At 48.2% G+C, this 27,440-nt stretch overlaps 2 protein-coding genes across 2 annotated transcripts in view; one reads left to right on the top strand and one right to left on the bottom strand.

Annotated features, from left to right (window-relative positions):
* The window catches only part of C20H7orf50 (chromosome 20 C7orf50 homolog), a 237,553-nt gene that overhangs the window by 128,533 nt on the left and 81,580 nt on the right, over positions 1–27,440 (bottom strand). The window lies entirely within an intron of this gene.
* Positions 14,875–26,737, top strand: GPR146 (G protein-coupled receptor 146). Its single transcript, XM_060260538.1, has 2 exons — positions 14,875–15,124; positions 25,041–26,737. The coding sequence occupies exon 2, from the start codon at positions 25,085–25,087 to the stop codon at positions 26,084–26,086; it is 1,002 nt and encodes a 333-aa protein (XP_060116521.1). The 5' UTR covers positions 14,875–15,124; positions 25,041–25,084; the 3' UTR covers positions 26,087–26,737.

The raw sequence follows: 27,440 nt of genomic DNA, 5'->3' as shown, positions 1-27,440 counted from the left end.
AAGCAAACCATGATCCCCAGTTAGATGTGGGCCTCGTGCCAAGGATGGAAGTAGATGTGGCTCTCTGGGCTGATGATACTTGCAAACGTGGGTCTCCGTGAGTACTTCTGCCTCAGATTCTGCATATTGGCCAAACCAAATCTTCATGACTAAGTATGAAACCAGTCAAAATTTGCCCTCTGAAGAAAAAGAGGTACCTTCAGGAACTGAAGAAATTAGTTTATCATAGTTCATTCTTTTTAACCATAACCAGGGCTTTTATTGTAGCAAGAACTCCTTTGCCTATTAGGCCACACACCCCTGATGTAGCTAGTCCCCCTGGAGCTTACAGTAGGCCCTGTACAAAGAGCCCTGTAAGGAATTCTAGCAGGACCTCCTTTGCCTATTAGGCCACACACCCCTGATGCAGCCAATCCTCCTGGAGCTCTCAGCAGGCCCTGTACAAAGAGCCCTATAAGGAATTCTAGCAGGACCTCCTTTGCATATTAGGCCACACACCCCTGATGCAGCCAATCCTCCTGGAGCTCTCAGCAGGCCCTGTACGAAGAGCCCTATAAGGAATTCTAGAGGACCTCCTTTGCCTATTAGGCCACACACCCCTGATGCAGCCAATCCTCCTGGAGCTCTCAGCAGGCCCTGTACGAAGAGCCCTGTAAGGAATTCTAGCAGGACCTCCTTTGCATATTAGGCCACACACCCCTGATGCAGCCAATCCTCCTGGAGCTTACAGTAGGCCCTGTACTAAGAGCCCTGTAAGGAATTCTAGCAGGACCTCCTTTGCATATTAGGCCACACACCCCTGATGCAGCCAATCCTCCTGGAGCTTACAGTAGGCCCTGTACTAAGAGCCCTGTAAGCTCTTGGAGGATTGGCTACATCAGGGAGGGTGTGGCCTAATAGGCAAAGGAGTTTCTGCTACAAAAAAAGCCCTGACCGCAACCAATCTCAAATGTGTAACAGAGCTATATGGATCATAATGGGTCAAAGTTGGATACTCTGTCCAGGGGGACGGGACACAGACCCCGGGCTATGGCAGTTTATAGACAGCTGCACAGAGGAGAAAAAAGCATCATAAAATTATTATCTCTGAGGGAACTGTTCAGGAAACAACAAGATGCATAGCAGAAGAAGAAGAAGAAGAAGAAGAAGAAGAAGAAGAAGAAGAAGAAGAAGAAGAAGAAGAAGAAGAAGAAGAAGAAGAAGAAGAAGAAGAAGAAGAAGAAGAAGAAGAAGAAGAAGAAGAAGAGCAGATTTATACCCCGCCCTTCTCCCTGAATCAGAGACTCAGAGCGGCTTACAATCTCCTATATCTTCTCCCCCACAACAGATGCCCTGTGAGGTGGGTGGGGCTGAGAGGGCTCTCACAGCAGCTGCCCTTTCAAGGACAACTCCTACAAGAGCTATGGCTAACCCAAGCCATTCCAGCTGGTGAAAGTGGAGAAGTGGGGAGTCAAACCCAGTTCTTCCAGATAAGAGTCCACACACTTAACCACTACACCAAATTGGCTCTGCTATGTCTGTGGGCATACCTGTGAAGATACGCTCATGGTACAAGACTACATGGCTTTCTCAAGTGAGTGACAGCAGAGTAATCTGTGTGCGAATGTCGTGGTGACAAAGAATAGAGATTTCCCCCCCCCCCCAAAAAAAAATCAATTTTGTAGCAGAAAAGGAATTGTTCAGTCAATATATTGTGTGTTTAAAGAGTTGAAAATATTGGCTTAATCAAAGGAGGGTTTATAGCAAAAAACAACAACATGCCCCCACCTTTGAGCTTAGAAATTAGGTGCTCAGACAGTTAGGAGTGAGTGATAAAAAAAGGGTCTCCGATTCACAGATATGCCTCTCCAAAGGATGCTGTAAAATCTCTTATCGGCTTCCCGACACGCACCGTATTTTATTTACTTAGGAAGCATCGTTTGTGAAAAACAAACATGTCGCACAGCCGGCGGAGAGACGGCACCTCTAATTAAACTGTCAAATGCAATCAGAGATGCAAAGTCCGATACGTATTCAAGTGAGATCCAGTGAATCCAGCGTTTTACATCTGAGTAAAAAACGTCTGAGGCGATTTGTGTTATTAAAAAACAAACCGACCCCAAAGACAGAAGCCATAAATTCCAACGGGGATTAAGCAAAGAGGGCAGCATTTGCACTGGGAATTAGCACCACTTCAGAGCTACAGGGTAACTATTGTGAAGATACCGGTGGATTTTATATTCCAGAACTCTGAATGCCAATCAGACTAGTCGCATTTCCTGCGACAGGGCTGGTGTCAGCGTGCAATCAGCTGGGGCTTCTCGCAGGCCCCACCGCTGCCCATCTCCCACCTGTGCATCTCTCCTGAACGCGCGCCCTTCCTCGGCCCACTTACTTACAAACGCTCTACCACTAGCTTCTTCGGCTGCGTGTGCTGTCCAGCGCCGCAGGGGAAAGGACACAGAGCTAGTTGTTGGCATGGGCGGTAGGAAGACCTGTAAAAAGGCAGGGGAAGGATTCAAAAGGAGGCAGGGGGGTGGGAAGGAACATATGAAGCTGCCTTATACTGAATCAGACCTTTGGTCCATCAAAGTCAGTATTGTCTTCTCAGACTGGCAGCGGCTCTCCAGGGTCTCAAGCTGAGGTTTTCACACCTATTTGCCTGGACCCTTTTTTGGAGATGCCTGGGATTGAACCTGGGACCTTCTGCTTCCCAAGCAGATGCTCTACCACTGAGCCACTGCGTGCAAGCAGGGGGGCCTGGCGGTGAGGAAAAGAGAGACACTCTCCACCATGGACTACACAAAATCTGGAAGTGGCTCAGCCTATGAACCTCCAAGGAGGGGGGAGGGATTTAATTTATGTGTCCGGATTCCTGTTTTATTCTGTCTGCCGTCGAGAAGGGGTTTTCAAAATGCAGATTTCAACACAGTAAAAGTTAAGGCAGTTATTAAAATGGCTTCCACTGATTGGAAGGTCTTCTGCTTCGTAAGTTTCTTCCACCTGGCAGGAGAACTCGCTTGCTTACTCTGCCCATTTTGCTGCGTGGCATGCGGGCTCCCGTGAAGATGTCAATGCAGGGCTGGCCCTAGAGCGCAGGGCAGCCCAGGCAGGCTTGCCACCTCCCTGCCCCCCCTTGCCAACTTCCCGCCCCACAGAGACTGCGTGCCAGCCAGGCGCCCTCCCCACTCGCTCTTTGATGACTCTAGTCATTCTCCGCTTTTGGGCGGAGGATGCTCAAAGAAGGCTACAGACACTGCGCATTGGCTGTGCACCCTTCCCACTCGCTCTCTGATGATTGGAGTCATCAGAGAGTAGGTGGGGAGGGCGCCAAAATTTGGGCATTTGCCTATGGCACCGGGCTGGGAGGGCCCAATTTGGCGACCTCCCCGGCCCGGCGCCCTAGGCAAATGCCTAATATGCCTCGTGGGAGGGTTTGAACCCATCATAGCTTAGCCTCAGAACCTTTTCTGAATGCCACCAGCAACCTTTGGACTACACACATGCATCCTAAAAAGTATGTCTCCAGGTATGCATGAAGTGCACTCATATATCTGGGATCAGTGATACAGCGTCCAGATCATGAGATGTAGCTTCAAGACAGACATGAGTCCCGCTATATATTTCATAGGAATTCCAGCCTCCAGGTGAGGGATTCAATTTCAATACATTTCCAGGAAATGTTTATGCATTAGCGGCCCCAGAGTTCCGGGATCAGGGAATCGGAGTCCACTTCTCGACGGGAATCTCCCATGCAGTCCGTATAATGCACTCCAGATAAGCTGCTAGGTAAACCTTTCACTTCTTTTATTGACAGGAAGTAGGACTGTATAATGGGTTCCAGGAGAAACGCTGTCTGTGCTTTTCCAACCGGCAGAAGAATTTGTTGTGGATCAGGCATCGGAGATGCTGAGATTTCTCTGCTCTCTCCCCCACTCCCCCCCCCCCAAGCACTCAACAAAAGTCTCAGCTCTGGTGATTTCAGTCAACGGGCGTCTGGGGTCAGAGGACGGGAGGGACGAGCGGATTCCCTTTTTGAAGTTATAACCTAGCGACAGCAAAATCAACAGCTCGGCACAGTTTCAGATCGGAGCTAAATCTGGCTCCGTTGTAACCACGCATGGTGGGGTGGGGAGCTGGGGAGAGCAAAGAATCCCGTCTCGGCTTATTGTTATTTATAATAACCCAGACATTTCGTCAGAGCTTGGACGCTAAGCAGGGTCAGTACCTGGATGGGAGACCGCTCCAGAACACCAGGGCTGCTCTGCGGAGACAGGCAATGTCAAACAACCTCTGCTTGGGAGGGACGGTAGCTCAGTGGTAGAGCATCTGCTTGGGAAGCAGAAGGTCCCAGGTTCAATCCCTGGCATCTCCAAAAAAGGGTCCAGGCAAACAGGTGTGAAAAACCTCTTCTTGAGACCCTGGAGAGCCGCTGCCAGTCTGAGAAGACAATACTGACTTTGATGGACCAAAGGTCTGATTCAGTATAAGGCAGCTTCATATGTTCATATGCTTCCAAGCCATTAAAACCCACTTGAAAAAACCAAAGCCGTTCCAACCAGATTATTGGAACCGTGTTAAAGTGAGGCTTCTTTTAAACTGACTGCAATCCCCCTTCCCTCCCCAGACCAGTTCTGAAGCACAGAGCTGGAAGGGACCACCAAGGGTCATCTAGTCCAACTCTCTGCACATTGCAGGAAATTTACACCTACCTTCCTTCCCCCCACACCCCACCCTGTGACTATGCCCAAAGAAAGGAAAGAAACCCCACCAAGTTGGGCCAATCTGACCTGGAAGGAAAATCCCTCCTGACCCCAAAGTGGCGATTGGCATTACCCTGGGCATGTAAGAAAGGGCCAAAAGATCTGAGCCCTGGTTCATCCCTTCCAGCCAGTTTGGTGTAGTGGTTAAGTGCACGGACTCTTATCTGGGAGAACTGGGTTTGATTCCCCACTCCTCCACTTGCACCTGCTGGAATGGCCTTGGGTCAGCCACAGCCCTTGCAGAGCTGTCCTTTAAATAGCAGCTGCTGTAAGAGCTCTCTCAGCCCCACCTATCTCACAGGGTGTCTGTTATGTGTGTGTGTGTGGAGGGAAGGTAAAGGAGATTGTGAGCTGCTCTGAGACTCTGAAATTCAGAGTATAGGGTGGGATATAAATCCAGTATCTTCATGATCTCCCTAAATTCACAGTAAGCCATAGAATCAGCATTGCTGTCAGATGGCCATCTAGCCTCTGCTTAAAAACCTCCAAAGAAGAAGAGGTTTCTAAGGTGCCCTTCCTGACCAAAGACAATCAGGTTCTCACACAACCAGGAGAAACACACATCTAACCACTGATCGGTAGCGATGCTCTCACCAGATCTCCTGTGTACATTTACCGGGTTAAATCAAAGTGGAAGTTGAAATGGAAAACAAGGACATGGCCATCCATCACTCAGCAGACGCCTTCATTATTTGGAGCCGGGCTTATCAAAAGTATCCGAGGTAACTCTCTACAACCACATTTCTTGTACATCGCAGACGTAAACACAGTTCCCTCCTCCGTAAACTCTCTTATCAGTTTTCTTTTCTGGGTTTAAATTCAATTCACCTTTTCCTATGCCTTTCCTTCACTTTAATACCTTTCTAGTGAAACTCCCTCCTGATGGAGGCAAACGGCAAAAGAGCTGAGAGGCAAGGACAAACGCAGAGGTGTTTCCCAAGTCTGAGAACGACCAAGAGCGTTCCTTGCCTCTGTTCAGACGGAGCACCTTTGCTGACACAAAACAGTTTTGCTGACACCAAACTGCATGATAATGCAGCTGCAGAAAAACCACTGCCTCTTTCCTGATGAATGTCTGATGAAACTGACTCTGTGCATCCAGCGAGAGCATGCAGACTGGCTGGAGCCCGAACGGCCACCTAGGATCTTGTGCACATCCCGCTCTGTTTGGCACGCAGAAAGTCCCAGGTTTAACCCTGAACACCTCCAGGAAAGAGAGCCTGACAGAAGGTGAAGTGAAAAGCCTCTGCCCTTGGAGAGACGCTGCCAGTCTGAGTAGACAGTGTCCGCTTGGACTGTCCAAGAGTCTGATTCAGTGTAAGCCACTTTCACACGTTCGTGAGATCACGTTACAAGAGTTCCCTGCCCCCCATACCAAACTTCCAGAAATTGCTCTTGTTTTCAGAAGTTGCTTTGACGTGGCAGCTCTTTCAAACACGCACACCTTCAAAAGACCTTTTGGACATTCATAGAATCATAGAGTTGGAAGGTACATCCAGGGTCATCTAGTCCAACCCGTCTTGTCCGACATTCTTAGTGAGTTTCCAGGATCTTTAGATTCCAGCTGTTTTAAGGAGCAGCTCAACCAGGGTTTAGCAGACATCTTTTGAGGGGCAGACATGGAGATGGGCCGACCTAATTCTGGGCTGGCCGGAATATGTATTATTCACAAGAGGAACTAAAATCCCAAAAACTCTGTTTAAAAGGAACTGCAGACTCCAGTAATGAAACTAAGCTTCCCTAGCTTCCCCCCCCCCTTTCCTGTCCTCCAATAAAACCTTTATGATACATTGAGCAGTGAATGCCCCTTTTTAAAAAAAGACTTGGTTGCTAAGTTGCTATTAAAGCCTTTAACAACGCATCATTGTATACCGAAGTGTACAGCAGAGCCTCTTGCTAGCTTTTTAATCTATTGCTTATTGAGTTATTTATACCCCCACCTTTCTCCACAACAGGGACCCAAGGTGGCTGAAATTCTTCTAGTCTCGTCCTCCATTTCATCTTCACAATGACCCTGTGAGGCAGGTTAGGCTGCGAAAGCGTGACTGCCCCGAGGTCACCCAGTGAGCTTCCATGGCCCCAGTGGGGACTCGAACCTGAAACTTCGAGATCCTATTCCAGCACTCTTAAGCGCTACACCACACTTAAAAAAAAAAAAAAACTAGATTCCCACAAATAGAAGCCAGCAGGCAGTTCAGAGAAAATGCTTCCCACGCACTATTTCTCCACTCATATTTCCCTCCCTGAACTTTTACCCACGAAGTTCCAAAAATATACCTGCCCGGTGGAAACACACTTCTGGACACCCTCGAGGCAGAAACAGATTGCCTGCGGAAGAATGGTGATTGTAGGTGAAGAAACACCGGTAGGGGAAAACAGTTTTGCCACTGCTATAAAACACCTTGATTCTTATCATCCCACGCCCCCCTAATCTCCATGCCGGTGGCCATATAAAAATGTACCCTAAGCTGGCCCCTTCGCACTACTTCAAGTGGTCAGAGAAGCTGCCCATGCCAATCATAAATTGGGGGGGGGGGGAGGTGTTTCCTCGGGTTGTCTGCGCCAGCACCCACGGCCGAGCCGGATTTTCTTCTACGCTCATTCCAGAAATATTTTATCTCCTCTCTATCACACACCTGCATTCTATATCACGGTGAGTCACTCAAACTCAAGGAGAAGATCATCCCTCTTGCCCAACAAGCTCTCGCTGTTACTTCAGGAATGTTCGCCCAATCTAATCGGTATGTAAAACGTTTAAAAGTGAGTATTGGCTGTTGGGCTTGGAAGTAACAAAACACTTAGAGCTCCCCATCTTGTGTATCATATTCTCCTTGGTTACACCAGGCTGGAATCTTGTCTCCTCAGTGAATAATGCTCACTTCGAATAGGGAAATGGCCTCTAATTTATTCTTGGAACATAAAGTCCTGTATCTTCCATGCATCCGTCAAATACTGAAGATCTCGATACAGAAATAAGCAACAGTCAATGCCAGGATATGGGGTTGGATCCTGGCTAAACTGGCAATCTCTGACTTCCCCTTCCTGTTTCAGTCCTCCTCCCCCATAACATTCCTCGGGGTCCTCAGTCTCCCCCCCCCCACTCCCCCCAGAGCAGCATTTCTTATTGATTTGTGGGCCAACCCATATTTGGTGATATCTGCATTGCTTTGTGGCCCTTAACTTTAAAAGGTAAAGGTAGTCCCCCTGTGCAAGCACCGGTCGTTTCCGACTCTGGGGTGACGCTGCTTTCACGTTTTCACGGCAGACTTTTTTACGGGGTGGTTTGTCATTGCCTACCCCAGTCATCTACACTTCCCCCCCACCCAGCAAGCTGGGTACTCATTTTACTGATGGATGGGAGGCTGAGTCAACCTCGAGCCGGCTACCTGAACCCAGCTTCCACCGGGATTGAACTCAGGTAGTGAGCAGAGCTTAGGACTGCAGTACTGCAGCTTTAACACTCTGCGCCACGGGGCTCTATTATACAGAGGAAAGGAAAGGTCCCCTGTGCAAACACCAGTCATTTCCGACTCTAGCGTGACGTTGCTTTCACGTTTTCATGGCAGACTTTTTAATGGGGTGGTTTGTCATTGCCTTCCCCAGTCATCTACACTTCCCCCCCCCCCCCCAGCAAGCTGGGTACTCATTTTACCGATGGATGGAAGGCTGAGTCAACCTTGAGCCGGATACCTGAACCCAGCTTCCACCGGGATTGAACTCAGGTCGTGAGCAGAGCTTAGGACTGCAGTACTGCAGCTTTAACACTCTGCGCCACGGGGCTCTATTATACAGAGGAAAGGAAAGGTCCCCTGTGCAAGCACCAGTCGTTTCCGACTCTGGCGTGACGTTGCTTTCACGTTTTCACGGCAGACTTTTTTACAGGGTGGTTTGTCATTGCCTTCCCCAGTCATCTACACTTCCCCCCCCCCCCCAGCAAGCTGGGTACTCATTTTACCGATGGATGGAAGGCTGAGTCAACCTTGAGCCGGATACCAGAACCCAGCTTCCACCGGGATCGAACTCAGGTAGTGAGCAGAGCTTAGGACTGCAGTACTGCAGCGTTACCACTCTGCGCCACGGAGCTCTTGGGCCTTAACTTAAAAACCCATTATTAACCAACTAATCACGATGAGCAAAGGCACGGTAACGAGCAGGAATGGCCAAACTGTGGCTTGGGAGCCACATGTGGCTCTTTCACACACATTGTGTGGCTCTTCAAGCCTCCACTGCCACGTCCACCGGCTTGGAAAAGGCATTTAAATTTAAAGTTGCTTTCTTTCCACCTCTCCCTCCCCATCTTCCTTCCTTCCTGCTCTCAAACATCTGACGTTTGTTCTATGTGGCTCTTACATTAAGCAAGTTTGGCCACGCCTGATACAGAGGCCTGATCTCATCGGATATCGGAAGCCAATCAAGGTTGGCACTTGGATGGGACTCCCAAGGAAGACGGTGGAAGGAAGGCAGTGGCCTACCACCTCTGCTTCTCACTTGCCTTGAAAGCCCCTTGCTGGCGTCGCCATATGCCAGTTGCTGCGTCACGGCCCATATACAGTATTTCCTGGCGTATAAGACAGCTTTTTTGCCCTGAAAAACATGCCTCCAAGTGGGGGGGGTCGTCTTATACGCTGGGTGTACTTCAGTTGGGATAGACATAGCTGCCCATAGTAGCCTCCTGATGCTCGCCCGGTGCCCATAGTGGCCTCCCGATGCCCGCCCACCTCATTCTACATACCGTCCAGTATCGCGCGGTATCCAGCGCGGCCGCGGCGGGTCATCAGCATGGCTGCGGCGAGCATCAGCAGCGAGACAGGGGTGCCAGCCTTTTCGGCGTGACCGGCCCGTTCTGCTCGGCGGGAAGCAGCGGCGCTCCGGCCCGCCCCTTGTCTACGCAGAGCTCGCACATGCGCACTTGCGCACTAGTGCCGGTCACAGGGAGATGCGGGGGCGGGCCGGAGGCGCTGCGGTCGCGCTGCGGCCGTACAATGGTGACAATGACAGGTACTGTAATGGCACTAATGTGTGGAAGGTGTGCGGAAGAGGGGGTAGTCTTATACGGCGAATATATAACAAACTCTATATTTTGAGTGGAAATGTTGCAGGGTCGTCTTATACGCCCAGTTGTCCTATACGCCAGCAAATACGGTATATATACAGAAGTTCTCAGGAGCGGAACAGGGAACTTTTATTCCCAAATCACATGAAGATCATAAAAGATTTCTTTTAAAAATTGAATAAGATTCTAAAAAAAGATTTAGCTGTAATAAATCTCTCTATGCCCTAGTTGAAACAAAATCTGAACTTAATTCTCATGCATAATCTCCTTGAGTCCATGACCCAGTTATGAAAGGCTTTTTTTTTGCAAAGAAAGAACAGTGGGGGAAATATCTTCTGACAGATATCAGACGACATGACAGTTCATGCGCATGTATGATTATCTTGTTTCATATGAACATATATGAACATAGGAAGCTGCCTTATACGGAATCAGACCCTCCCGGGTCCACCAAAGTCAGTCTTGTCTACTCAGACTGGCAGCAGCTCTCCAGAGTCTCAAGCTGAGGTTTTCCACGCCTACTTGCCTGGACCCTTTTTAGTTGGAGATGCCGGGGATTGAACCTGGGACCTTCTGCTTCCCAAGCAGATGCTCTACCACTGAGCCACCATCCCTCCCTAACACTTATGAGGCTCTCCAGGGTCTCAAGCTGAGGTTTTTCACGCCTCTTTGCCTGGACCCTTTTTAGTTGGAGATGCCAGGGATTGAACCTGGGACCTTCTGCTTACCAAGCACATGCTCTACCACTGAGCCACCGTCCCTCCCTTGATGAAAATACAAAGCTGCCTTCTACTAAATCAGACCCCCCCCCGGGTCCATCAAAGTCAGTGTTGTGTACTCAGACTGGCAGCAGCTCTCCAGAGTCTCAAGCCGAGGTTTTCCACGCCTACTTGCCTGAACCCTTTTTAGTTGGGGATGCCGGGGATTGAACCTGGGACCTTCTGCTTACCAAGAAGCTCTACCACTGAGCTACCATCCCTCCCCTGACTGGCAGCGGCTCTCCAGGGTCTCAAGCTGAAGTTTTCCACACCTATTTGCCTGAACCATTTTTAGTTGGAGATGCCAGGGATTGAACCTGGGACCTTCTGCTTCCCAAGCAGATGCTCTACCACTGAGCCACTGTCCCTCCCCTAATGATGCTGGGGGGGCAGGGGTTAGGAAATCCCCTCTAGTGTCCACCTACATGACAGTTTATTCCTGCTTTAGGCCTACAGATGATCAGTTCTCTGCACCTCCTCAGTATTCCTCTTATGTAGATAAAAAGGCATAAATATTTCTCTTCCCTCTTACGGTGAATACTGATTTGCCCAGGAAGTACCACCAGGCTTTCTTTCCCATTGAATTTTACTTTTTAAAATCATTATTTACCTCTTTTATACCCCACCTTTCTTTCCAATTGACTTATTTTCTATTTTACCCTCACACACCAACCCTGTGATGTAGGTCTGGCTGAGACCCTGTGAACGGCTCAAAGGCAATCAGTGAGCTACACGGCACAGCGAGGGTTCAGCCCTGAGGCTCCCAGATCCTAGCTGGACACTCTAACCACTATGCCACAGTGCCCAATCTTCTTAGATCTCAGAAGCAAGTACTTGGATGGGAGCAGGTGTGGAATTCTAGCAGGAGCTCTTTTGCATATTAGGCCACACCCCACTGATGTAGCCAATCCTCCAAGAGCTTACAAAAAAGAGCCTTGTAAATTCTTGGAGGATTGGCTACATCAGGGGATGTGGCCTAATAGGCAAAGGAGCTCCTGCTAGAATTCCACCACTGGATGGGAGTCCTTCTTGGAATACCAGCAGTTAGGAGGACAGGGGCAGGCTTTATCCAGCCACCTCTGTGAGTATCCTCCAGGCCCCCAACAGAGCACGCAAAATACCAAACAAACAAACTAACAGGAGTGTTAGATGAAGACCTGAGAGACCCAGGTTCAAATCTCCACTCTTCTATGATGCTCATGGGATGATTTGGGGACAGAAAAAGTCTCTCTCGGCTTCACCTTCTTCTCAGAGATTCTTGTGAAGATAAAATGGAGAAGGGGGAGAAAATAATGATGCGTACCACCACACTGAGCTCCTTGGACAAAGTGCAGGATAAAAAGGTACTAAATAAATGAAGCAGCAATGGAGAAAGGGCAGACTAAAGCAAAAAGGTATACGGAAAAGAAGCAATTCCCGTCACTAGAGAGCCAGTTTGGTGTAGTGGTTAAGTGAGTGGGACTTTTATCTGGGAGAACCAGGTTTGATTCCCCCACTCCTCCACTTGCAGCTGCTGGAATGGCCTTGAGTCAGCCAGAGCTCTCTTATCTGGGAGAACTGGGTTTGATTCCCCACTCTTTCACTTGCACCTGCTGGAATGGCCTTGGGTCAGCCATAGCTCTCATAGGAGTTGTCCTTGAAAGGGCAGCTTCTGGGAGAGCTCTCTCAGCCCCACCTACCTCACAGGGTGTCTGTTGGGGGGGCGGGGGAGGTAAAGGAGATTGTGACCACTCTGAGACTTTGAGATTCAGAGTGTAGGGCGGGATATAAATCCAATATCATCGTCTTCTAAAACATTATCACGGCTACAGATTGTAAAAGGGACCCACTGCGGACAAATGTCAGGATCATTAAAAGTGTATAATGTATTATATTCCACTTGCTAAAATAGCAAAATTATTCAGCAAGAAATGGAAGAAATGGAGCACATCGCTCTCAGGTTTCACAAATGCTTTCTTCAATTTTAAATCAATATGGTTCTATGGTTACGGAAATCAATTAGTGGCCACTTTCATTCAGGAAGTATCTTGCTCATTTATGGAACATTTGGGTGTAAATCTATGCTTCAAATTGACCTCTCACCCTCCCCCCCCCCCAGCAATTTTAAACCAATCCACGTGCCTCAAAATCAAGGCCTGTTGCCTAAAGCATCAAAAGTGTCAAAGGGCAGCTATGTCGTTCTGCTGTAGAAGAGCTAGATTTCAGCCCGGTAGCACCTCTGAGGCAAACAAGATTTTGGAAGATACACGCTTTTGAGAGTCAAAGGTCTCCTTCATCAGATATGAGTAGGAATGCAAGTCTCTAAATCAGCCTGAACGTGGGGCAGGCTGTTGTAAAAAATTGTTTGTAAAGAATGCAGAGGTACAATGCATGTTGTAGTCAGCAAGATTAGAACAGAGGGGGAAGACCTGGGGCTTTCCAGAAATACTCTGGAAGCTATAAGAAGAGTAAGACCATTTGCTACCCTTATCTTATCTCAGCCCTCACCTGGATAAACGGGGCTAGCCCAATCTCATCAGATCTCGGCAGCCTAAGCCGGGTTGTTCCCTGATTAGTATTTGGATGGGAGATCTCTTTGGAATATCAGGGTTGCTGTGCAGAGGCAGGCAAAGCCAAACAGTGGGGAGGGACGATGGCTCAGTGGTAGAGCATCTGCTTGGGAAGCAGAAGGTCCCAGGTTCAATCCCCGGCATCTCCAACTAAAAAGGGTCCAGGCAAATAGGTGTGAAAAACCTCAGCTTGAGACCCTGGAGATCTGCTGCCAGTCTGAGAAGACAATACTGACTTTGATGGACCGAGGGTCTGATTCAGTATAAGGCAGCTTCATATGTTCATATAAACACCGTCTGAATGTCTCTTGTCTTATGGGATGTCTCTTATGGGAGGGACGGTGTCTCAGTGGTAGAGCATCTGCTTGGGAAGCAGAAGGTCCCAGGTTCAATCCCTGGCATCTCCAAAAAGGGTCCAGGCAAGTAGGCGTGAAAATCCTCAGCTTGAGACCCTGGAGAGCCGATGCTAGTCTGAGAAGACAATACTGACTTTGATGGACCGAGGGTCTGATTCAGTATAAGGCAGCTTCATATGTTCAATATGTTCATATGTCTTGAAAACTCTACAGGGTCACCGTAAGTCAGCCGTGACTTGACAGCAAAAAACGATAACCTTATCTAAATGGTCAGGAAAAAAACAGACAGGTGGAAAAACCTACAACTATCCACAGGGCATATACAAGGTTTCAAATAGGGAGCCTTTTCTTCAGCGTGCTAAAAAAAAAAGTAGCGGGCGAATTATAATTCAACGCAGCGCAACAACAGCCTAAAGCAAAGAACGAAACGTTTCTTACTTTGGCAGTTTCATTTTCTAACTGTTGTGTTATTGCCTAGCATTTTAATTAGTCTGAGTAATTATTACCAAGGAGGGTTAAGAATGATAAACTTTTGCACTGGAACAAACACCTGAGAATTTTTAAAATGCCATTATTACTTCATTATATGACCCTGAAGCGGCATTTCCCCCCCTTACCCACTCCGGCAGCCTCTGAACTCGATGGTTCATTGATGGCTAGAAAGCATGGCAATTATTGGGTGCCAACCAATCAGAGCACTGGTTTTAAAGACTCTATTCCCTGAGAAAAACAGGGGAGGGGACTTTGGACTTGCCCTCTCAAACAGTAGCTTCCTTTCCAGCAAGGGGGATTTCAAAAAGAACTTGCAGTCTTGTGTTCCAAGAATAGAAGCTGCAAATTCTGCTAGCCTTCAGGTGTGGCCCGGAGATCTCCTGGAATAACAACTGATTCCCAGACGACGGATATCGGTTCCCTGGAGAAAAGGGCTTCTCTGTGTAGGGTGGGCTCTAAGGGCATTCTACCCTCCCAAAGTCTTTCCCTTCCCCAAACTCTGAGGGTTTTTTTTTTTTAAACAATTCAAAACAGCTGTTCACACCACCTGGGCATTTTACAATATCTGGTTCTCCCTAAGCTGTTGTTTGCTTAGAATGCCTTGCCCTGTATAAAATCAAAAACATCATGCCACATTTCCCGATAATCGTCTCCAGCAAGACGTTTCATATCCTCAAAAGAATCCGCCGAATGAACAACAAATCCACTTTGTAACGAGGGGGATTTTTAACAAGAAAAGAAAAGAAATTGCAGCCGTAACCAAACACCGACTCCAGGAACATCTCCGTTCTACCAATGAATCAGAAAACAGCCAAGACTGGGCTGAGTATGTCAGGATCTCCTCCCCTCTGAGTCCAGCCGCCCATTTCTTGAAGCTGGCTGTAAACACAGAAAGGGAGGAGTCACTGAGCAGTGCATGCCCAGAAACTTTGCGAGTAATTTACTAGAGGAAAAAACAAGTGCAGCTCAGCTCAGAGGCAGAAGAGGGAAAGGAGGAGGAGGGAAATACTCCGCTTGCGTTTCCATTTGAAGTTAACTGGCTCAGAGGGAAGAGCGCTATGTTTTCCAAGGGGGACTGCCCGGCGTTTCCTGGCGTGCTTTCTTTGCTGAAAATGTTATGTACCAGCCATGTTTGGATTTCAAAGTACGAAGGGTCGTACTACGTGAAGTGAAGGTAGGGATTGGCAGGCAGCGGCGATGGAGGGCTTGGGGCCATGCCCGGGGGGGTGGCGGCGGGGAACGGAGAGCTAAAATGAAAAGGCAGCTGGAATTATTGTATTTGAAACAGGCAGAGTAACATTTGGAGAAGCGTGTTGATGTGCATATGTGCAAAACCCCAGATAAATCGCTTAAGGGCAGCGGTTTTGTACTAGGCTAAGCCGGGCATAACATGTTACTTCGGGGAATTCTTGTGAAGTCACTTCTGCAAGAAACATGCGGTGGAAACGTAAGCGGTTGACAGGCCAGTCCCAAGAACCTTCCAGCCAGGCTGAATAGACCTGAGTCGGATTCAGAGCAGAACCAAGTGCTTTGATAAGCCGTAGACAGACAGGTAAGACAAAGGTACAGACATTTGTTATGGACTTTTAATTACAACTTTAACAAAATGTGCATGCGGTAATTTGGCAAGAAAACAATTGATTAGACCCAAAAAGGTTTTCATGGGAAAGCTGTGTAGCAGCGGGGGTGACCTATATTTAGGGATGGCCACTTGACTGGTCGGCTGGTCAAATATTGACCTGAAATTGTTCTAAAGGACTAACTCTTCAAAGAGATACTTTAATCATCAACTGGCTTGATGATTAACTGCTACTGAGAAACAGTGGCATTTGATTTTAAAGCACTGCAATGACTACAGTGATCGATAAGGATTCTATGCAGACTTTTATTTATCTTTATCTTGGGATATTAAGGGCAAGGCCAGTGTTACAACTTCTTAGGGGGGGGAAATTAAAATGAAAAGCTCTGCAAAACAAAAGCAACTATTACGCCCCAATGCATTTCAGATCGAGCAGTGCAAAACAGACAGACCGTGAATCCACAGAATCATAAGAGTTGGAAGGAACCTCCAGGGTCATCTAGCCCAACCCCCTGCACAATGCAGGAAACTCACAAATTCTTCCCCCCCTAAATTCACAGGATCTTCATCGTTGTCAGATGGCCATCTAGCCAGTTTGGTGTAGTGGTTAAGTGTGTGGACTCTTATCTGGGAGAACCGGGTTTGATTCCCCACTCCTCCACTTGCACCTGCTGGAATGGCCTTGGGTCAGCCAGAGCTCTGGCAGAGGTTGTCCTTGAAAGGGCAGCTGCTGGGAGAGCCCTCTCCAGCCCCACCCACCTCACAGGGTGTTTGTTGTAGGGGAGGAAGGTAAAGGAGATTGTAGGCCGCTCTGAGACTCTGTCCTTGAAAGGGCAGCTGCTGTGAGAGCCCTCTCCAGCCCCACCCACCTCACAGGGTGTCTGTTGTGGGCGAGGAAGGGAAAGGAGATTGTAGGCCGCTCTGAGACTCTGTCCTTGAAAGGGCAGCTGCTGTGAGAGCCCTCTCCAGCCCCACCCACCTCACAGGGTGTCTGTTGTGGGGGAGGAAGGGAAAGGAGATTGTAGACCACTCTGAGACTCTGTCCTTGAAAGGACAGCTGCTGTGAGAGCCCTCTCCAGCCTCGCCCACCTCACAGGGTGTCTGTTGTGGGGGAGGAAGGGAAAGGAGATTGTAGGCCGCTCTGAGACTCTGTCCTTGAAAGGACAGCTGCTGTGAGAGCCCTCTCCAGCCCCACCCACCTCACAGGGTGTCTGTTGTGGGGGAGGAAGGGAAAGGAGATTGTAGACCACTCTGAGACTCTGTCCTTGAAAGGACAGCTGCTGTGAGAGCCCTCTCCAGCCCCACCCACCTCACAGGGTGTCTGTTGTGGGGGAGGAAGGTAAAGGAGATTGTAGGCCGCTCTGAGACTCTGTCCTTGAAAGGGCAGCTGCTGTGAGAGCCCTCTCCAGCCCCACCCACCTCACAGGGTGTCTGTTGTGGGGGAGGAAGGGAAAGGAGATTGTAGACCACTCTGAGACTCTGTCCTTGAAAGGACAGCTGCTGTGAGAGCCCTCTCCAGCCCCGCCCACCTCACAGGGTGTCTGTTGTGGGGGAGGAAGGGAAAGGAGATTGTAGGCCACTCTGAGACTCTGTCCTTGAAAGGACAGCTGCTGTGAGAGCCCTCTCCAGCCCCACCCACCTCACAGGGTGTCTGTTGTGGGGGAGGAAGGGAAAGGAGATTGTAGACCACTCTGAGACTCTGTCCTTGAAAGGACAGCTGCTGTGAGAGCCCTCTCCAGCCCCGCCCACCTCACAGGGTGTCTGTTGTGGGGGAGGAAGGGAAAGGAGATTGTAGACCACTCTGAGACTCTGTCCTTGAAAGGACAGCTGCTGTGAGAGCCCTCTCCAGCCCCGCCCACCTCACAGGGTGTCTGTTGTGGGGGAGGAAGGTAAAGGAGATTGTGAGCCGCTCTGAGACTCTGTCCTTGAAAGGGCAGCTGCTGTGAGAGTCCTCTCCAGCCCCACCCACCTCACAGGGTGTCTGTTGTGGGGGAGGAAGGGAAAGGAGATTGTGAGCCGCTCTGAGACTCTTCGGAGTGGAGGGCGGGATATAAATCCAATATCTTCTTCTTCTTCTTCTCTGTTTAGATATTGGCAGGAGTTATAGCAAATAGCCCCCCACCCCCCCGAGAAGGGCTGCTCCACTGTTAGGTTTGTTCCCTCCCCCACTGCAGGGTACAGCTTGCCTTCCTGCCCCTACTAACAAACAATGCCAGAATGAAATCAAAAAGGTACTACATGGCGATACAGGTAAACGCTCAGCCAATCAATCACAGGACACCCAACCGTAAGCGGAGCGGTTCTCACAATTTTGTGAAACAGACTCAGTTCTAGAGGGCTCACTTCTGAACTTTAGCTACTCTGGGGGAATCTACCACCACAGTGCTGCTACCTACCGTTGGTACCGTTTGGAAGGCAATGGCAGACTATGCGTATTGTCACCTGCCTGCGCTGTTAGGTGGCTGGAGGAAAGCCAAACTGCTGGGAATGAGTGGGATGAAGGGCGAAGGAGGGGCTGTGGCTTCTCTGCCCCCTCGTCTCCTCTTCTGGGAAGGGGGGGGCAGAGTTTCCTCCCCCAGCTGTATCTTTGAGCCGCAGAGGTTGAGCCCTACCTCCAAGAGAACCTGCATCAGGGCCATGGCCCACACTGTAAAGAAAAAAGAAAAGCTCCCCCCAAATTGGCAGTGTTTCTGCACGGTTACATGGCTCAGGACTGGGGGAGGGGGGGATCTGAAGGACAGTTTTCCCCACATATTCTTACCTGGGAACTAAAATCAGAGGGAGAACACCCCGCCCCCGACTGTCCTGCCAATCAAAGAAGCTAGTTCGGTGGGTCGACAAAAGAGGGTGTTAGAAGTGCCATCAAGTGACAGGTAACCTATGGCGACCCCGCAGGGATTTCAAGGCAAGAGGGGTTCAGAGGTGGCATGCCGTTGCCTGCCTCTGCGTTGTGACTCTGGCGCTCCTTGGAGGTCTCTCAATTCAAACGCTAGCCAGGGCCGACCCCTGGCTTGGCTACTGAGATCTAACGAGACTGGGCTATACAGGTCAGGGCCTTTCCAGTGGCAGCTCCATTATTATGGAACAACCTGAGGCATGCCTGGACTCCCAATCTTTAGGAGGCAGCCAAAGGCAGGCTTATTCACGGTGGCTTCCGATTTGTTCTTCTGCTTACCTACAGGTTGACATTATTGATCCTAATCAGTGGTTTTCATATTATTGTATGTACTCGGGGGTGGTGATGTTGTAGCAGGAACTCCTGACCTTTGCATATTAGGCCACACCCCGTGATGTAGCCAATCTTCCTGCAGCTTACAGTAGGCCTTGAACTGAGAGCCCTGTAAGCTTCTGGAGGATTGGCTACATCAAGGGGTTGTGGCAAAAAAAACCCCCACTCTGTATATACTTGATTGCAATTTATTATTATTTATATTGCAAGACATCTTGAGCTCCTATAAGGTAGAAAGGCAGATAGTATACATGTTGAAAAATAAGCAAATAAATAAACATAAAACTTATCCAGGCCAGTGTAACTTTGAAATAACAATTATGTGAAGGAACAGAATGCAGAACATGAACTGGCATCTCGACCTTGGCCTGTAAAAGGCAAACATCACAAGTCAGGAACAACTGCAGGCATTCGCTGGACCCAAGGCAACTCTGATGAAATTGAAAACGTGCTGCCTGCCAGGGAGTGCCCGGGCCTCACGTCCTCACTGACCATACCAAACCTTTAATGGCATAATAGATTCAGATAAAAATACACAGAATATAAAAATTTAAACATTGGAGATAAAATCAAAATAAAACCGAGCTTACAGATACATTCAAACATGGTCAGAATTAAATTTAAGGATGTCAGCCAGAAATTTTGCCACAGCCTCACTAACCACCCCCTCAGTATCACTCAATAAATAATAACAGGGTGGCAGAATAGACAAATCTGGAGAAAAAGAAAGCTTGCCAAATAAATCTTTACGGAGGTTATGGTAAAAAGAACAATCAAGCAATATATGCTGGATTGAGTCAGGGGTATTCGCTCCACAGGAGCAAAGTCTGTCGGCTAAAGGGACTCGCTGATATCTCCCTTGTAAAACTTTGGAGGGAAACGCGTTTAGTCTGGCCAACATAAATGCCCTGCGATGACTTGGAGTGGTTAGGTCTGATAGATAATTGGGCATTTTGCCACAAAAAGCATAAAGACCTAAGGAAGCTGGAGAGCAAGTATAAGGGAGAGTTGGCCGTAATTTCGTTTCCTCCAATTCCCACAGTCTCAGTTTAATACATCTGAAGATATATGACTCTTCAGAGGTAGAAAAATCATCTACCTCTAACCCCAATTGATTGAGTTTAGACAGAAGCACTGCTGTCCAGGACGAAATATATGGGTCCTCACTGACGCCCGTACAGCCATGGGAACTGAGAAGGACCCAGAGCTGCGTGCTTTTGCCCCTCCGTAAGGTCTCTGGGTCCAACCCCTTCTTTCCACCACCTTCAGGTTTTTCTTTCAAGTGAAACAACAGAACATTCCGATGCCTCTAACAACTGGATGGCGTTTGTACGATACACTGATTAAACATCTTAACATCCCTTTAAGTATACAAAGCTTTATGCGCTCCCCTTCAGAGTTTCAAGATCAACAATGCTGCTTAAGAGCTGGGTGAGAGTCTAGAAGCACCTTAAGAGATACACTTTTGAGAGTCCGAACTTGCATCTGACAGAGGGAGCCCCAAAACCTTCTTGGTCTCCCAAGTCCTGCTGGTAAGAAGTCCTGTCAAGTCCAGCCGATGTACGGTGACCCCATCGGTTTTTCAAGTCATGAGACAAACAGAGGTGGTTTTGCCATTGTCTGCCTCCATGCAGCCACCGTGGACTTCTGTGGGAGAAGTCAGGGGTGGCCAAACTGTGACTTGGGAGCCACATGTGGCTCTTGCACACATATTGTGTGGCTCTTGAAGCCCCCACCGCCCTGCTGACAGGCTTGGGGAAGGCATTTCTCCCTTTAAATCATTTCTCCGAGCCAGCCAGCAGTTTGGAGAATGCATTTAAAGTTAAAGTTGCTTTTGTTCATTCGTTCGTTCGTTCATTCGTTCGTTCATTCATTCATTCATTCATTCATTCGGCTTATATTCTGCCCTTTCACACATATTGTGTGGCTCTTGAAGCCCCCACCGCCCTGCTGACAGGCTTGGAGAAGGCATTTCTCCCTTTAAATCATTTCTCCGAGCCAGCCAGCAATTTGGAGAATGCATTTAAAGTTAAAGTTGCTTTTGTTCGTTCGTTCGTTCATTCATTCATTCGGCTTATATTCTGCCCTTTCCCATAACAGGCTCAGGACAGATTACAACACAAACCGAGCAATAAAAACCTACAATTTAAATTTAAAACAATACAATAAAAACCAAAGCAACAGAATAGAACAAAATTAAGTGCATCATCGGCGGGAAGGGCACATTTCACAAGACACAGCAGTTTTTGGCTCAAGAAAAGTGATTGTATTAATAATAGAATTGGCACCATAATAAGGCTGTAAAGCACGATGTCACAACAAGGGAGGCCATCTGATGAAATAGTGGCTAGAATTAGATTTTTCCCCCCATTTTTTAAGATTTGTATCCCGCCCTTCCCACCGGAGTGGCTCAGGGAAGCTTACAGCATATAAAATCTAACATAGGTTTGGCTTTAAAACATCAATTAGCAGCAGTTTAAAACAGTAAGTTAATAAAACATAAAAACCAGCGGTCTGTCAGAATGCACATTGCCACCATCCAAAATTCCCAGTGTCGGTTAGTTGTAAGCCAGCCGGAAGAGGACTGTCTTGCAGGCCCTGCGGAACTGCCCAAGGTCCCGCAAAGCCCTCACCTCTTCCGGCATCTGGTTCCACCAGCAAGGCGCCGTTACCAAAAAGGCCCAGTCCCTGGTAGATTTCAAACGGGCCTCCTTTGGCCCGGGGATTACAAGCAGGTTTTGAGAACCCGATCTCAGTACTCTCTGGGGAACATGTGGGGAGAGACGGTCCCTAAGGTAGGCAGGTCCTAGGCCATATAGGGCTTTAAAGGTAATGACCAGCACCTTGTACCGGACTAGGTATATTATTGGCAGCCAGTGCAGATCCTGAAGCCCCGGACGAATGTGCTCCCATCTTGGGAGCCCTAATAACAGCCGGGCAGCGGCATTCTGCACTAACTGCAACTTCCGGATTTGGCACAAGGGCAGCCCCATGTAGAGGGCGTTACAGTAGTCCAACCTCGAGGCGACCGCGGCATGAATCACCGTTGCTAGATCGTCGTGCTCCAGGAAAGGGGCCTTTCTAGATGCCTGCTGCCTTTTCACCTCTCCTCCCCATCTATTTCCTTCCTTCCCTTCCCTCCCCTCCCCTCAAACATCTGACTTTATTCTATGTAGCTCTTACATTAAGCAGGTTTGGCCACCCCTAGTCCAAGTACTAACTGGGGCTGACCCTGCTTAGTTTCTGAATTCAGATAAGACAGGGCCCATCCGGGTCAGGGTCTCTAAGGTGTGACTGGAATCCACTCTAGCTCTTCTCCTGACGTCTGCCCTCTGAAACTGTCTTCAGAACCGCTGAAGAGTCAAAGTAAGCTAATCCTGCCCTTTAATGAGAGAAGAAATAACAAGCCGTTAAATTAAGCGACGATCAAAGCAATTATAAAGCAAGAAACATTTATTTAGTGCCTGCGGAGTGGGGGGGTGGGGTGTCTTATAGGAAAGAAGACACTTTTTAGAAATTATCCAGCCCACAGTTCTGTTTTAATAAAAAAACAAAACAAAAATGGAGTCGATTTCCTGATGTGGGAGAGTAGCCCGTAATTAGAAACACAAACAAAACACGTGCTTTTTTTTTTTTTTTAAGCACGCCACTAATTTGTGGCCGGGGAGTCCATGTTATTCTAGGGCTGCCAACAATCAGCTGGGGCCTGGAGATCTCCCACTATTACAAAAGATCTCCAAATAACAGAAATCTGACCCCCCCCCCAAGGAGAAAACGGCTGCTTTGGAGGTGGGCCTCCCCTTTCAACTGGTATACAAAGGCTCCCTGCTTGTATCTGACTAATGGAGCTCTGACTCTCGAAACCTCACACCGCGAAAATCTTGGTGGCATCTAAGCTGCTGCTGGGTTCGAATCTAGCTGTTCTACTGCAGGCTAACATTGCTACCCCTACGCTACTAAGGTTCTGTTCTGCTGAGAATGAGGACTGTAACTCAGTTGGGAGATGGGGTCTGAGATGAGAAAAAGGCAGTCAGTATCCACGGAGATCTCATGGGGGGAGGGAGTTCTAGGAACACAGAAAATGAGGGGGAGGGGTTTAAAGGCAGCGTAAGTGCAAACAGCTCGGAAGGTCTACAACATAAAGAGCGCAAAACTCACGTAATATTCAAAAGCTATGCAAGTGATAAAAAGGACTATTTAAAATTAATGCAAGGTTAAAGGTTGAATGGTGTCTAAACCAGAGCTCCTGATCTGAACTGACCAAGCTGGGCTCCACGTGTTTTGACCACAGTGGAGGCACCCCCAGAGACATCACACTAATGCTCCAATGAGCAGGAAGAGTAGAAAAATCCTTAACCGCAGGGGGGAGAAAAAGCAGCTCAGGTTAAGTGCCCTGGGCGGAAGTAGGGCAGAAGAGGAAAAATGTTTCAAGGTAAGAATTGTATGAGAAGGGTTAGCAGCCTTTCCAATTTAAGGGGCTCAGTAAGGGATTCTACCTCCTCAGTTTGTACCAGAGGCCATTCAGGACAATAAACCGGATTAAAAAGTGGTCCCTCTGGTAAGATAACTCAACTTTTGTAGAAGACAGTTAAAAAGTAGTGATGTCGTTTGCAGAAATAGGGCTATTTCAAGCCACTTTCTTATCTAATGAATCTGAGATGGGGGACAGCCAGATTCAAATCCCCACCCTGCCACGGAAAATGTCTAGGACTTATTACTCCAAAATGATATCTTAAACTTCTTTTATGTATTTGAGTATTTATACTTTCTTTTTCTCCTTTGCTGGGTTTTCTTAAAGCAGCTTGACTACATAAACTAGCTCGGTTTGAGATACACAGAGAGGCACTTTAGTTGCTCTTCTAGCAGGATATCAAGCCGTTCTGGGTGGGTACTGGTTCTGCCACTGAGGATCACCAGCTAAGAGCCAAGAGTGCTGCTATGAATGTAAGACTATGGAACAGCTTCCCAGAAAGCATCAGGAATGCCTTCTCTGTCATTCAGAAGAACATGCAAAAAAAAAACCCCTTGACATCAGGACTCCCCAACATGGTACTCACAGTGCCCACCGATACCTTTTCTGTTGCCTGCCAAATGTTTTTAGAAAGCGGGTCTTCTGATTGGCTCTGCAAATTAAAAGGCATCCTGTCAAAAAGAGCCTCTTCCTTTAAATGTTGAAGAGTCGCAACTGGAGTTACCCGCAACATCACTCCCTCACGTTCGGTGGTTAGCGCAGCCTCTTGAGACAGCCATTTTGTATCTGCGCCCGCAACCCCGTGTCGGAATCCCAAAGGTGCTCGATGGCTGAAAAAATGTCGGGGACCCTGTTGGATGCTTTTCGCGGGGAATTCGACTCTGATATTATAGCATCGGAGAAAGTGCAGAGAAGGGCAACTAGAATGATTAAAGGGCTGGGGCACTTTCCCTATGAAGAAAGGTTGAAACGCTTGGGGCTCTTTAGCTTGGAGAAACGTCGACTGTGGGGTGACATGAGAGAGGTTTACAAGATAATGCATGGGATGGAGAAAGTAGAGAAAGAAGTGCTTTTCTCCCTTTCTCACAATACAAGAACTCGTGGGCATTCAATGAAATTGCTGAGCAGTCGGGTTAAAACGGATAGAAGGAAGTACTTCTTCACCCAAAGGGTGATTAACATGTGGAATTCACTGCCACAGGAGGTGGTGGCGGCCACAAGTATAGCCACCTTCAAGAGGGGTTTAGATAAAAATATGGAGCAGAGGTCCATCAGTGGCTATTAGCCACAGTGTGTGTGTATATATAAAATTTTTTGCCACTGTGTGACACAGAGTGTTGGACTGGAGGGGCCATTGGCCTGATCCAACAGGGCTTCTCTTATGTTCTTATGTGACACAGAGTGTTGGACTGGAGGGGCCACTGGCCTGATCCAACATGGCTTCTCTTATGTTCTTATGTGACACAGAGTGTTGGACTGGAGGGGCCATTGGCCTGATCCAACAGGGCTTCTCTTATGTTCTTATGTTCTTAATTCTTGGCTGTGCAGCAACATTGGATGTTTGTTCCTCTTTATTGCTACTGGGATTTGCTTTGTGTTTGCTTGCTAATTGTTTGACAAGTCCAACCTCAAACGTCGTCAAGTGCTTGGGAACTTTTCCCAGACACAGGACATGTGTTTTAAAAACAGGGCATAGTGCTGAATCTATGTTGTGTGTGTGTGTGTGTGGGCGGGGGGGTGTTTCTGAGTGAGAAAGAGAAGAAAACCTGGGCAGCACCTTCACTTTTCTTCTTCTTCTTCTCTCTCTTTAGAGAAGCTGGTAACCAGCAGAGGAGACGCGACTGCTCGGGCCACTATGTGGAGCTGTGAAGCCTTGAACAGCACCCAGACCTTACAGGGCCAGCTCCTCTGCCATGACTTCCACCTTATGCTTTCCATTTTTTCGCTGCTCTACCTCATCGTCTGCCTCCCCATCGGCCTCTGTTACAACGCCCTCCTGGTCCTCGTCAACCTGTACAACAAAGCCACAATGACCATGCCGGACGTCTACTTCGTCAACATGGCCATCGCGGGCCTCATCATCAACGCCATCGCGCCCATGTACCTTCTTGGGCCGGCCAGCGCGAAATGGGCCATCCTAAGCTTCAACAACGAAGTCTACATCACGTTGCTCATCTTATTCAACGTGTCCTCCTTGGTGATCATGTACTCTACCACCCTGCTCAGCCTGGACTACTACATCGAACGTGCGCTGCCCAGAACTTACATGTCCAGCGTATACAACACCAAGCACGTCTGCGGATTTATCTGGGGGGGAGCCATGCTGACCAGCTTCTCGTCTCTCCTGTTCTACGTCTGCAACCACGTCTCCACCAAAATCATAGAGTGCTCCAAAATGCAGAACAAGGAAGCGGCGGACGCCATCATGGTTTTCATTGGGTATGTCGTCCCCGCCATTGCTGTGCTGTACGCGCTCGTGTTAATTTCCCGGATCCGGAAGGAGGCGACGCCACTGGATCAAGACACTGGGAGGCTAGATCCGTCTGTGCACAGGCTTTTGATTGCTACGGTCTGTACGCAGTTCACGCTGTGGACGCCTTATTACGTAACTCTTCTTGTAAGCACGTTAACTAGCATGCAGGGGAAGGTTCTGGATGAAAATTACATCCGAATACTGCATTTCACCAAGGGGCTGTCCAAATTCCTGGCTTTCTCGAGCAGTTTTGTGATGCCCCTGCTCTACCGCTACATCAACAAAAACTTCCCAAGCAAACTGCGGCGGCTGCTTAAAAAACTGCACTGTGGAAATCAAGGGTGTGCCCACGAACGCACAGCGGTTCAGCAAGTGATAACGTAGGTATAAATGGACCCCTGCGGGTGAGTCCCGAGTCTGTGAAGATCGGTGTCTCTGAGACGGTCTTATGAGAAGACCGCCTAGTGAGGAAACTGAAAAGGGGGATTAACGCTGTTGTAAGTCAGCCGGTTGCAGATCTAACATAGATAGCGAAGGTGACTGGAAAACTTTGTTGAGAATCTGTCGGCGTACTGTGACCCCTTGGGTTTCTAAAAAGTACCAATGCACTGACACAGTTGACACAGTATGAGCTTTGTTCGAGTTATCCTACCCGGATGAGGGGGGGGGGAAAAATCACTAGAGAGCCAACTGAAGCTCTGAATGAACACTCAGCACTTTGTAATCCTGTAGCGTTCAAAAGAGGTATTTTTAGGTTCGGTATAAAATAATAGGCTTTAACTTTTTTTTTTTAAACAAAGTAGTGTTATTTCAAGGTGGGGGAGGACAGCCCCTTATTAGCTGATAACCTCCACTCAGGATCACACTGTTCAAATGGTGTGACGCTCCAAACGACAAAAGGCAAAATCCATTTTAGTCTTTAATGCTTTTTCGTTCCTGAATTCTCCAAAATCTTGAACTAACGGAAATCTTTATTTGTGATTCTGAAACAGAATGATTACTCGTGATTGCCTAGATAATAGCACTGAACCAAAACGTAATAATATTTACCTGGGGTTTTTTTTCTCATTTTGCACCGCAAAAACATTTCAGCAAGCCCAAAGCAGCCTCTTTAATTTAAAAAAAAAAAAAAAGAGTTTTGCAAAGTGAAATGAAGGACAGAGACGTCGACAGAGTTAAGAGGTACGCTGAACACACAGGGATGTGCCACCTTATTTGAAGGAATGATTTTGCGTGCCTGAGATTTGCATTCTTGAAATATTGCCTCCATGCTGAAAATGGGGGTAACCTTAAAAGATTTACAAACAGTGAAAGTTTTGGTTAGGGGTTCCCAATGCATTGCCCATGCTGGTCTTGGTGCATGTCACAAGTCGCTTTGAACATATGATGCTGCCTTTGACTGAATCAGACCCTCGGTCCATCAAAGTCAGTCTTGTCTACTCAGACTGGCAGCGGCTCTCCAAGTCTCAAGCTGAGGTTTTTCACACCTATTTGCCTGGACCCTTTTTGGGAGACGCCGGGGATTGAACCTGGGACCTTCTGCTTACCAAGCAGATGCTCTACCACTGAGCCATCCCCTTTGTGTACTGTTCTGACCCCAGACCGAGGCATTGCGCCTCCCTCTGATCACGGTTTGATTAGCCAGAAGAGCAAGCCCGGTTAAATTGAAGGCCTGGGGGGCTCTGCAGATGGACATGAAGGGGCTGTAGCTCAGTGACAGAGCACCTGTTCGGCATGC

This window comes from Heteronotia binoei, chromosome 20 (genome assembly GCF_032191835.1).
Source record: "Heteronotia binoei isolate CCM8104 ecotype False Entrance Well chromosome 20, APGP_CSIRO_Hbin_v1, whole genome shotgun sequence".
NCBI classification, from domain to species: Eukaryota; Metazoa; Chordata; class Lepidosauria; order Squamata; family Gekkonidae; genus Heteronotia; species Heteronotia binoei.
Note: the sequence above shows the minus strand (reverse complement) of the source record. Positions and strands in the feature narration are given on the sequence as shown.

Bases quoted from the DNA above. Each gene is read 5' to 3' on its own strand.
- GPR146 (XM_060260538.1), top strand. From the start codon at position 25,085: ATGTGGAGCTGTGAAGCCTTGAACAGCACCCAGACCTTACAGGGCCAG.